Source organism: Enhydra lutris, unplaced genomic scaffold, assembly GCF_002288905.1.
Source record: "Enhydra lutris kenyoni isolate GAN:26980312 unplaced genomic scaffold, ASM228890v2 scaffoldscaffold22, whole genome shotgun sequence".
NCBI lineage: Eukaryota > Metazoa > Chordata > Mammalia > Carnivora > Mustelidae > Enhydra > Enhydra lutris.
In genome coordinates, this window is record NW_019154106.1 from 27,865,182 (window position 1) to 27,877,764 (window position 12,583).

General features: G+C 37.2%; 1 protein-coding gene across 1 annotated transcript in view; it reads left to right on the top strand.

Annotated features, from left to right (window-relative positions):
- Positions 1 to 12,583, top strand: part of LOC111149818 (F-box protein 3) — a 31,230-nt gene that overhangs the window by 13,792 nt on the left and 4,855 nt on the right. Inside the window, exons 4-10 of the mRNA XM_022507107.1 lie at positions 1,059 to 1,173; positions 2,719 to 2,923; positions 4,062 to 4,107; positions 7,360 to 7,444; positions 8,302 to 8,424; positions 9,776 to 9,891; positions 10,795 to 10,985. Coding sequence (XP_022362815.1) covers positions 1,059 to 1,173; positions 2,719 to 2,923; positions 4,062 to 4,107; positions 7,360 to 7,444; positions 8,302 to 8,424; positions 9,776 to 9,891; positions 10,795 to 10,985 — 881 coding nt within the window. The remainder of the gene's footprint in view (positions 1 to 1,058; positions 1,174 to 2,718; positions 2,924 to 4,061; positions 4,108 to 7,359; positions 7,445 to 8,301; positions 8,425 to 9,775; positions 9,892 to 10,794; positions 10,986 to 12,583) is intronic.

Sequence of the window (12,583 nt, forward strand, 5' to 3'; positions counted from 1 at the left end):
ATTGTTTCTGTTAAGAATGTAGCTGTTACTCTTATTGTTGTTCCTTTCAAAGTGACTATATGGCTTTTACCCTTTGGCTGCTTTTAAGATTCTCTTTGTCTTTGATTCTCAGCAGTTTCCCAATAATGTGCCTAGATACGATTTTCTTTAAAACTACTCTCCGCAGGGTTTATAGTGCTTCTTAAATTTGGAAAATTTTCCCCATACTGCTGCTGTTAAGTTTTGCTCAGCTTCTCAGCCACAGGTCCACTATCAGAATTGGCAGTTGCCTTCAAGACGGGCTTGCACCAAAGGCCCGGCTAACCTTTCATTTTCCCTGTTCTTCTGACTGCCTCTCTCCCCCAGTTCTCACTGTCTTTGAGGTTCTCCAGAAGCCTTGAAACCAATTTTCTGTTGTTTTTCTAGTTCTCAGCACGAGGTCTGCTCCAACCACCTAGTGAATCATTACTGGAAGTGAATCTCTTCTTTCGGTATTTGTCATCACTTCCTGCTTCTTAAAGCTGGAACAGATGGCGGGCTGACAAACACACGAAATTGGATTTAAGTTAGTGGCTTCCCCATAGAACGAACCCATACTTACCCATGTTCTGTATTTCTCATTAAGAACCTATGTCAAGGCTCTCAAAAACATCAGTTTAAAGACCTTCTGGAGAGGTTTTTTGTTTGTTTGTTTGTTTTTTAATAGAGTGTGTTTTAAATGTGTGTTCGATTAAGAAAAATGAGGTATACGCTAAAGTTTGCGTCGTAAAGTGAGATAATTACAACGGATCTCCCTGCTGCATACCTTTCCATATTTCACTAAGTGCCAGTGTTTTCTCTGTTGAGAGGAAACTGAAGAATTTCGTTCTCAGTGCTGCAGATGTCAGAGCCAAGCTAAAGTGAAATAATGTCGCCCTGAATTTTCCATTTATTTCCCTGTATTTCAGCAGTACATTTTGGACAGAATTCATTTGCTCTAAGTTTGTTTCGCTTAGCAATCTGCTAGCAGCAGATTGTATTTCTCCTTAGATATAAGGCTTATTATTTCTTCAGAATTTGCTTTTTTTGTGCCTTTGCAGAGGGCGCTCGAGAGGAAGACCTAGATGCTGTAGAAGCTCAGATTGGTTGCAAGCTTCCTGATGATTATCGATGTTCATATCGTATCCACAATGGGCAGAAGTTGGTGGTTCCTGGGTAAGAATGTTTGCCATTTGGGTTATTGGTAATACGTCATTTCCCAGAATAAAAATTAAAAAATACAGTTTGTAGTTATCTTAACAGATTAAAGGAGTACAGGAGTATAGGAATTCCCTCTTCTTCCTTGTAAGCATCCAAAAGACTGAATCTGTTGCTTGAATTTGATTTTCCCCAAATAAGTATCTCATAAAAACACGTTTCTGTCAATGCATCCTTATACTTAAAATGAAGTCTGGTGGGGTTGTGGTGGGTGCTGTGGTACATAGGGTGGATGTGTGTGCAAGTATATTTTCACTAAAACTCTTCAGAACCCTTGAGGTCTTTATCCTATTATAGGCCACGTAATTGTTTTGGAGAGCTTGATATAAATTCTGTATACCATACATATAAAAATCAATAATTTATTCAGAGCTGTATACACTAAAGAACATAGAGTTTTGTCCTATTCAGGCAAATAGTAATTGTAATTAAGTGGCCTATTTTTAAGAGGAAGTATTCATTGTGGAACCTTTTGGTAAAAGCAGACATGCAGTAGCTGTCAGATTTATTCACAGTGTTAAAAGCTATATACTTTGGGCCTACTCCTTTTGTTCCTTTATGAAATTGAGCTATTTCAGAGATGTTGCACTTAGCAAATGTTCGTAAGAACTTAGGGAGAACTTTGTGTTGTTCTTAATGGAACATGGCGTCTCTTTGTTGTGAGGAATCAAATGAGGCCCTGTTTACCACTTAAATCAGGATTGAGGGAATACAGGGTGATCATACTGAGATTTTAGGGTTGAATGCAGAAATCAAATATTGGGCAGTTTGGACTAAATAAGCTGAAATTACTGGCTGTTTTTTTCTAGTCTTTTTTCCCTGTTGAACTGAAACTTGACAAAAATTGAAAATTGTCATATTTCAAGAGCAAATAAGAGAAAACTTTATTAAAATAGTTGCTCGGAATTGACACGACAAACAGGTCATAATTTCTATGCAGGGATTTATGTCTACCCATGGTCCACACTGTGAGACCTTAGGATAGGACTCCTATCAAGGATTTCTTCCATCAAGGACCAGTACCTCTGTTCTCATGTATATACAGTGAGACCAATTTAGACCCCATGCATCCCAAGTTTATGGAAATCTGGGCAAGGTTTAGAGTTACTTACATTGATACTGTCTGGGAGGGCAGGGTAAGCTGAAAGTTGTATCAAGATAAAGGTATCAGAGTTTTACCCCTTTAAACTTTAAAATAGTCACACGTGCATATATAGCAAAACACTAGCAAATCAGTATATCACGGCAAGATAGTCTTGAAAGCAATAAAACTATTTTTCTTTTAAAAAGCCTTTTTAGGCATTTTAGACATTCAGGCTTTTCATTTAAATCAGAATCTTTCCACTCAAGAGTTTGAATGTAAAAAAATTGTAATGTTTTTGGTGATTGACATGTTAATCAGTTCTTACAGAGCTGTCTAGGAAATTATCATTCATCAAAAACGATGAAGCCCAGATGTTTGTTTGGCATGGGAATTGATTAAATTTTTGTCTGTGCTCTCAGGTTGTTGGGGAGTATGGCGCTGTCCAACCACTATCGTTCGGAGGATTTGTTAGATGTCGATACAGCTGCTGGAGGCTTCCAGCAGAGACAGGGACTGAAGTACTGTCTCCCGTTAACTTTTTGCATACATACTGGTCTGAGTCAGTACATAGCAGTGGAAGCTGCAGAGGGCCGAAACAAAAATGAAGTTTTCTACCAGTGTCCAGTAAGTAGGAAGTCTGTTTAAATGCGGCTGTCAGATGTGTTCTGATGGGTGTATGTATATGTGCAGTAGGAGTTTTCAGGGCTGTAGAATGGGTATAGAGCATTCTACAATTTGATTATAGACCCATCTAATTAAAGGGCTAATATTCGGCCATAATATTCTGACATGAAAGAACGCCAAAGGAAAATCTTACCCATGGACAAACAACAAACCATTATACACACAGAGGGATGGCAGCGATACGTGTTAAGGCAGTTTAAGTTTTAGAAAAAGTAATGGGATTTGCTGAAGTAATTATGATACACATTTCTGACTGAATTTCTAACAAAAAATTTAGCTTTTGAACGTCATTTGACTCAAGTCCTGAGTGTAATAGAAGCTTTTTAAACTCTTCATTAGATAGTTGAGTTATGGAAAAGTATGAATCCTTTTTTTAGGAGGCTTTTGTTACAATTTAAATATGATCACAGAATATGTATTTGGTTTCCTTCTTATTTTTTCGATTCTTTGTAATTTCTCAGTTGTAGATCTTCGGGCTTCCTTTTTCCCAAAATGTGAATTTTTAACTTAAAAGAGGAATTTGAAATTGAAAGTCATAGATATCTGAGACATGGGACTCCATGTAACATTGAAAATATTTAAAGAGCTTTCATAGTTTTATTTTTTTTCCTAAGTGTTTTCATGTATTTTATCTCATTTTTTACTTGATACCTCTGTAAGGTTGTAGATGATGGGTTGGTCCCTCCATTTACTGAGAGAAGTGACCAACCTAGAATTGTTCAGGTCTCTTGACTCTTGAGTCTAAAGTCCTTTCTTAATAGGCTGTATATCTTCTTACCGTAACTTCCTAACTTAAAGGGTAATTTTTTAGTTCGCTGTAACAGTAATGGCAGTACACAAGCGTTTTAACTGTTACTGAGAAGTGCCTGGCACTCTTCTAAAGACTTTCTAGAAAGGACCTAATATAGAAATCGTAAGAGCAAGAACTGAAAAGTATGAGTAATGTCCGAGTGTTGTTTAGAGCTCTTGTTATTTTTGTCTATTCTGCCTTGTCTCCAGGGAAAGATACAGATAATGAATAATGAGAAAGTAAGTAAAATGTCTTTTTCTCTATTATGATATTCTTTTTCTCATCTAGGACCAAATGGCTCGGAATCCAGCTGCTATTGACATGTTTATCATAGGTAGGAGAAAAAACAGTCTTCCTTTTCCTTTCTTCTTCCTGGTCAAAAAAATTAAATAGGTAAAAACTTTGCAGTTACTTGATCAGCTGGAAGTTTAAACTTGTCTTTCTTAAAGCTTGCTGGTTTATAAAGTACCGTATCTAGGCTCTGATTTGAATCGCCCTTGTACTTTGTGGAAATTTGTTTTCTACCTGGAAAAAACCCATGCCCTCTATAATCTTGTGCTCTTAGGACTCTGCTGTAGAACAGGGAAATGAATGGAATTACTGTGAGTATGTATATAGTTACCTTACACATACGTGACTTTTCCATCCATCATGTTAATAGCTAATTGGAGACAGATTAAAACACTTTATATCTATAAAGTTTGTGGTGCCGATTATGGGAAAATACTGATAAATCACATTAGAGATCTCAGAACAGCAATCTTCAGAGACAAGTATAAACTGGGCTCCGTGACCTCTTTGGCACAACTCTTTTTTCTTGAACTTCAGAGGTATTTCTTATAGGAGTTTGAGAACAGTCCAGATTTTATGCAGTTACAACTTATCCAGGGAGCTGTTCCTGAACCCTCTGCTGTTCATCCAGTCCTGTTTTGCTTAGGTTTTGTTCAGGAGATGCTTCCTGACTATCCATTCTGTTTTCAAAGGCACACATTAAACATCCCTATATATTCATAGCAAAGGGGCCTTGTAGGCTGAGGTGTTTGCACTTAATTACATCTCCTTTTTTTTTTTTTTTTTAAGTTTTTATTTATTTGACAGAGAGATCACAAGTAGGCAGAGAGGCAGGCAGAGAGCAGGGGGAAGCAGGCTCCCTGCTGAGCAGAGAGCCCCATGCAGGCTGGATCCCAGGACCCTGAGATCATGACCTGAGCTGAAGCAGAGGCTTAACCCACTGAACCACCCAGGTGCCCCTAATTATATCTCCTAATTGGAACCTTGAACAGAATATTAGTTTCCATTTTTTCCATATTGTGACACATTCCAGGTTTACGGTATATTTCACAACACCAGGAAATTCTCCCTACGTACAAAGTTATAGAAAGCTGGGGTTTTTTTGTTTTTGTTTTTTGTTTTTTTAAGATTTTTGTTTATTCTTTTGAGAGAGAGGGAGAGAGAGCATTAGAGAGTCAGAGAGAGAAGCAGACTCCCTGTTGAGCAGGGAGCCTGATGAGGAACTTGATCCTGGGACTCCGGGATCATGACATGAGGCCAAGGCAGTTGCTTAACCAACTGAGCCACCCAGGCGCCCTATAGAAAGCTGTTTAACTTAGCCACTAGCTTTTAGCTCCCCCTGATTTGTGTTGGTGTATGGTTTCCAAGTTAAGTGCCCCCTTGGACTTCTGCCCCTGCTCACTGCCCTCTTTGGCATCTTTGCATAGCATATACCTTCAGAGGTGATCACCACGGCTCTAGAACAGTGTTGCTACTAAAGTACAGACTAAAGGCTGCCTGAGCTCTTAGGTAAGTGCCCGCTGAGCTCTGGGAGTTGCTCACTCTTGGTTTGGTGCTGGTGTGAGATGGTATGAAAGTCCCCACCACTACAGCAGAGTTCTAAGATCTGATGACTACTATTCTGATAGCTGGAATTTCGCCTGGAATAAGAAAGCAAAGCAAAAGATTTGAGATGCACTGAGGGAGGAGAGATGAGATGGGATATGAGTGCTGGGAGGAAAGACAAGAAAGCTTAAAGCTTCCTTTAAGCTGCCTTGATAAAATCCCAGTGCTACCAAAGACAAACCAAGATACAGGCTTACTTTAAAAGGTAAACTACCTAGAAATGTGTAAATTACATCTTGATTCAACAAAGTTTGATGCTCTTGGAATTTCTGGTAAAACCCAAAATGGAAACTCCTGGTGTTCAATGAATTATTAGTAGATTCTTGAAAAAAACTAGAATCTGTGTTCAGGTAAGTTGAGTTGTAAAGACTGCATAGAAAAGACTGTCCTCATTCTAAAGAACACACTTGGATGTGTATTATTATAAATTAAGGTACCTTAAAATACACCATGCCAATTTCATTTTTATGTAAACCATGAAAAATTTGTGTTTTTTTTTTTTTTTTTTTTTTTACTGTAACATTTTCTCCCATGAAATAGACAAAGTGATGTTTTAAACTTTACAGGGAAATCACTAGTTCTAAAAACAAAATTGTAGCTTCTTTGAATTTTAATGACCTTATTCATGTGCCTCCTTAGTATCTTATTCAGAGTGGATAGATGGTAGGTGATCATTTGAATAGAACATTCAATAATGAAAGGGTTGGAATTGGCCATTCATTAGTATATGTCGAGAAAAGAGCCAGATATTGCAGTTTACCTCCTCTCAGCTGATGCCTTTAAAATTTTAAAGCTATAAACCCTTAAACTGTATCTTCTATTATTCCCTAAATAGAAGAGTAGGTAAATACTGTAAATTTAGCTCCAGTATTCAGCTCCATGGCAGAGTGTGAGAACTGTGTTAATAGAAACAAGATTACAGAAAAATTCACTGAAAAAACATTGATTCAGGGACTAATAGTGCTGGGCACTGAGTTGTATTAACAATAGATGTGGGGGTCTGAGAAAGTTACATTATATTACCTAGAAGGGGCAAACATAATTCACATAAATACTTGTCATTGATCCACTCACTAGAGCACGGACGGATGTGTGGTCAGGTCTGGACTGGACTTTGAGCTGGTCACTGAGAATATAGAGGACCACTGTGTATTTGAGTCTGTAGGGTACAACTAGACTACTTTGAGATTGTTCTGATACACAGAACTGTACAGTGCCATACCCCTGTTAGATGCCTGGACTGAGCCTGGCTTTTGCCAGAATTTTGTGCATGAGTCAGGAGGTACCTGGGCCAAGGGTATATACCTTGATGATCTGAGGATGGTGTTGATATTTTTCCTGTAGTTTCTTCCTAGACATAGCTGTATCTGTATCTCCTTTGTTCCGTATGCTCTAGAAACTATAGACAGAAGAAGGCTTTTCATTCTTGTACCAGCACAAAATAAATTTTAAAAATCTATTATTTAATTATAAGTGTAAAAAGTAGCTTGAAAAGGTAGATGGAGTGTTCCCTAGCAAGGCATTTGGGAGTGTGATGGATAGAACTGAGAACAGAAATTGGCCATAGAATTTTAAGTGTTTCTACTTTTGATCTTGTATCTTAAGCATAGAGGAATTGTCATTGTTTCCTTTATAGATTTTATAAAAATTGTTGTCCTTTTCTTCCTCCCCACCCCTTCCTGGTTTATAGGTGCTACTTTTACCGACTGGTTTACTTCTTATGTCAACAATGTTGTATCTGGTGGCTTCCCAATCATCAGAGACCAAATTTTCAGGTATTTCCCTCAGGACTTTTTGAATTAAAATGATTGTAAGTCAGAAAATACCATTAGTTACATGTCTTGAGATGAAGTTTCAAAGAAGATAAATAACAGAACCTCTCATTATCTTAAGTGCCACTGTGTTATTCCCACTTCAAAGCCACATTCAAATACTTGAATAGCCAATATTTTTCTTATCTTGAAGGATCCAGAGGAAAAACTGATTTTGATTTTGAAGTTATGGCTTTATGTTATAGTTTCTTTTTATACATAGTTTCTTTTGGGGGGTTCAAACAGGCTATTTGGCAGTTAATGGATTTATCATGAATAGCAAGTCAGTAACCATTAACTCAGGGCAAATATTATTTATCATCTATAAATGAAACATCCAGGTATTATAGATAGTACTGCAGGTGATATTGGTTCACAGTAGCCTGACTGGCAGAAATGATAGATTAATTATAAATTAGAGGTCTCCAGAATAACATACCAGCACATCTTATTGTCAGAGCCACCGTTGATAGGGTTTTCAGATGTCCCGAAAGTTTCCTGGCTCTGAAAACTGACTTAAGCTCTTTTTAGTTTCCAGTGTAATTGCTGAATCATTATTCGAACCACTGATTATTGAGCCTTGATGCTATCATTACTGATCTGAAGTCTTCAAAGTTTTCTCGTTACCTTGTAATTTATAATTTTCTTCTAAGCTTCACAGGACTTTACCTTTAATTTCCCATTTAAGTTCCCAGATATGTTTTAAATTTTTGATCGTAAGGTAAAATATAAGCTATTTGGTGTTGTATCTTAAAAAATCTTTTATCCTATGGACTTGAAGTTAGTTGATTAAAAATGTTTAATGTTTTAAAATTATCTAGGTATGTTCATGATCCAGAGTGCGTGGCAACAACTGGGGACATAACCGTTTCAGTTTCTACATCGTTTCTGCCAGAACTCAGCTCTGTCCACCCACCCCACTACTTCTTCACATACCGAATCAGGTGAGAAACGAAAATGGGGTGCAGCCTGTGAATATGTTGTTATTGCCCCCTTTGACCTGGCCCATCAGACACATTTTGAAAGACAGCCTTTTGCTGAGGTGTGGAAGAAGGTGGATAACAAACTTTTTTATAACCTAGTATACTAATATATCATTTTATAAAGTATAATTTTATAATCTAGTGTAATCCAGTATCTTGAGTTTACAGTAACCTCCAAGTTACTTAAGTTATTTCATGCAAAAGCTCTATGTTTAAAGAATTGTGCCAGTGAGGTAGACACTAAGTTATAATCCTCACGAAAGCTCACTCTGAGAGTTGCATTTAGAAGCTATCAAATCGCTTCTTGGCCTTTTGGCTAAGATCAAGTGGAGAAGCTGTCAAATTGTTCAAGATAAAGCTGTGCATTTTAAATTTCACTGAGGCTGCCTATATTGATTAAAACTCTAATAAATATTTATCAGGTGCTGCCTGTATATCAGCCATGGTGTTAAGCATTGTATTTGGTTAAATAAAAAACAAACACTAAATTCGCTTTAATTAGATGTACTTTGTGCTGTGACATAAAGATAACTCACTGCTTTAAAATATTAAGGATACTCTTTTTTAGATGTATTTTTATATAATTTATGATATATTACAGATATTTTAAAAATACACATACATGCGTATATACATACTGGAATTTTTTTGCTCTGTATTCTAACCGGGGAGCATCCTAGGATTTCGGTATTATGTGCAGCCTTTGATAGGTTCAGTTACACACGTACAGATGCTTGTTATTGTAATTGTTTAACTCAGATCCTGTCTAAGATTGAAACATGCTTAGAATAGTAACACTGACCCTTGCTTATAGGGTACTCCAAATGAAGATAAGAGACAGCAGATTCCTAGAGAATGGGGGGAAACAATAGTACTGGGAAAGAGTCAAAATGTAATCTTAGTAACTGTTTGGTGACATTTTCCTTTGAGCTTTCTAGAAGTTAAGGAAAAAAGGAAAATGTCTTCAGTCTCATTTTTTAATAACAAATTTTTAAAGAAAATCAGAATTTTTTATTGCACTTTATTCTGGAAAGCATTTTGTACATTGATCTTTACTTGAAAAGCAGAAAATTATCACCACCAGTGTGTTCGTAAATTTTTATGTTCCCCATTGTTGATTCTCACGGCAAGTCAAGCGCGCAAATTGAGCAAAGGCATTTCTGTGGGACAGTCAAGCTAATCAGGCCCCTATCTTTGAGAACTTACAGAGATAGATGGTTAACACAGACTTCAGTCTAAATAGTATACCTCTTAAACAAGAGAAACCAAATCAGGCCAGATTCGTGTGTCTCCACCCCATTCCCTTCTCCAGGATTGAAATGTCAAAGGATGCACTTCCTGAGAAGGCTTGTCAGTTGGACAGTCGTTATTGGAGAATAACAAATGCTAAAGGTGATGTAGAAGAAGTTCAAGGACCTGGAGTAGTTGGTATGTATGTAACTCAGGATTTGCTTTACAGATCAGTTGCCTGTAAGACATTTTGGAGAGCATATATGTGATAAACAGCTTAGAAAAGGCATGATGTAGTTAGTGGATAAGACTGTATTTTTTTTTTAATATCTATTTATTTATGAGAGAGAGAGACACACACACACACACAGAATGAGTGGGGGGAGGGGCAGAAGGAGAGGGAGAGAAAGAATCTCAAGCAGACGCCCCTCTAAGCCTGGAGCCCAACACGGGCTCAATTTCACCACTCATGAGATCATGACCCGAGTCAAAACCATGAGTTGGACGCTTAGCTGACTGAGCCACACAGGTGCTCCAAGACTGTATCTGTTAATAGTTGTGTTTACAGTGTGAAAGATATCATAGATTCTGGGCTTCTTGTAACTCCCATTCTTTGCTTCATAAATATAATGTGTAAAGATCATTATTCTATTAGTTTGCTACCTTAAACATGAACTTCTCTAAAATTATAGCAAACAAGTATTCAGGGGTTGATTTTTCATTCTGTGGATCACTTGAGTTCCTTGTTTCTTAAGTTTGTCTTCCTTTTTAAGTTGGATAATCATGTTCTATAGAGTTACCAGGAATAATAGGGCAGAAAGAGAAAATAAATTTCATATTGATCATCTTTTTGAAATTTGGGGGAAACGTTAAAATCTGTAGCACAGATTCTTATTTGTGGATTTCAATCATCATTAGTTCTGATTGTCATTGACCGTCAGCTTTTTACATGATTTTGATTATTGGGACAGTTTAGATCTTTTTTCCTATTGTGCATTTACTTTAACATAGTTTACATAATCTCATTCAGGACATATCTTATTTGCTGTAACGAAGCACTGAATTTTATACTTTGGTTTCTTATTACTGTTTTCTCTGCAGGTGAATTTCCAATCATCAGCCCAGGTCGGGTATATGAATATACAAGTTGTACCACATTTTCTACAACATCAGGATATATGGAAGGATATTATACCTTCCATTTTCTTTACTTTAAAGACAAGATCTTTAATGTTGCTATTCCCCGATTCCATATGGCTTGTCCAACATTCAGGGTGTCTATAGCCCGATTGGTGAGTTAAACTTTCCTCTGGGACTGATTTCCATGACTTTGTAGAATTAACTCCACAGAGGGATTTTGTTGATTAGCCAGACAAATGGTGTATAAATGGTGTTCCAGAGAACCCTAGAGATTCGGAGGAAATATTGTGGGGGGCCGTGTGAATATGTGGGGGTGGTGGATAATAAGTAAGCTAGACTCCATACACTTCAGTCAGAGTAACTCTACTCTGCTTAGCTGTTTTTTTGTTTGTTTTTTTGTTTTTAATGTCATTTTTCTTTTGAGCAGTTTTTGATTCACAGATAATTGAGCAGAAGGTACAGAAATTTTCCAAATACCCCCCACCCCCATGCACACACAGATGTCCTCAACATCAGTCTCCCACCAGAGTGGTATTTTTGTTAAACCTACATTGGAACATCATAATCCCCCCAAGTCCATAGTCTGCATTAGGGTTCACTCTTGGTGTTGTACGTTTTTTGGGTTTGGACAAGCATATAATGAGACGTATCCGCCATCGTAGTATCATGTAGAGAGGTTCCTGGTTTTAAAGGTTCAGCCTCTTTTCCACCATTTCAAAAAAAAAGTTCTGTGGCGTAATGAGAAACGCCACACTAGACCAGTTAGAATAGGCTTTATTTAATTTCATTAAGATTAGAAAAGCAATTTCTTGCAGTGTTTTTGCTAAAAATACCAACTTTATAAAATAATACAATTATCGTAGAGAGAGACTACTAAAAGTGCAAGTCTACCCGTTAAATCCTCTGTAGTCCTCTCTCTTTGGGATCATTTCCTAAGTCAACTCGGTATAATTTTTAAATCTCTCTTTTAGGACTACTTATGATAATGGCAGTACCCCAATCTTACGGATTATAAAACGAATGAAGAGAATCATGAGGCCCCAACTATACAATAGGAATAAAATATGACTCGTATACCCAGAATATGACAGAGTGGTAGGTGTTGAGTGTTCAGAAAGGGCCCTCTGGCTCCTGGGAAGATGGACATAGGATTAGTCTGACCCAGAGCTGATACATTCCCAACCCCAGTTTGGAAAGAGAAGGATGATATGAGACTTTAGGCCATAATGCTTGCATATCTGGTGAAAAGGATCTACCCTCTGGGTTTGGAAGTGAAGTTTAGCTTCCCTCCCAGTGTAGGAATGCTCTCTACTGTATATTTCTAGTACCAGGAATTTGTTACTTCTTGTAACAGTCTCTTGTTTTTGACTAGTCCAGTTTCTGTCTGAGATTGGTATCGTCCATGAATGAATGTTCGATACAGCTCATTAGTGAAGCCATCTGGGGCTAGAGTTCTCTGTGAGAAAGTTTGAAATAGGGGTTTAATTTCTTTCATATATCTCCTACTTCTTCTTATTTCACTTTTGGTCATTTGTGTCTTTCAAAGAATTTGTCCATTTGTCTAAATGTTGAATTATTGGCATAAAATTATAATAGTCCCTTGATATCCTTTTAATGGCTGCAAGAACTATAGTCACATATCCTCTTTTGCTCCTAATAATGGTAATTTATATCTTCTATTGATGAGTTTACCTAAGGGGTTATCTCTTTTGTTAGTCATTTGAAAGAACAACTTTGGGTTTCACTGGTT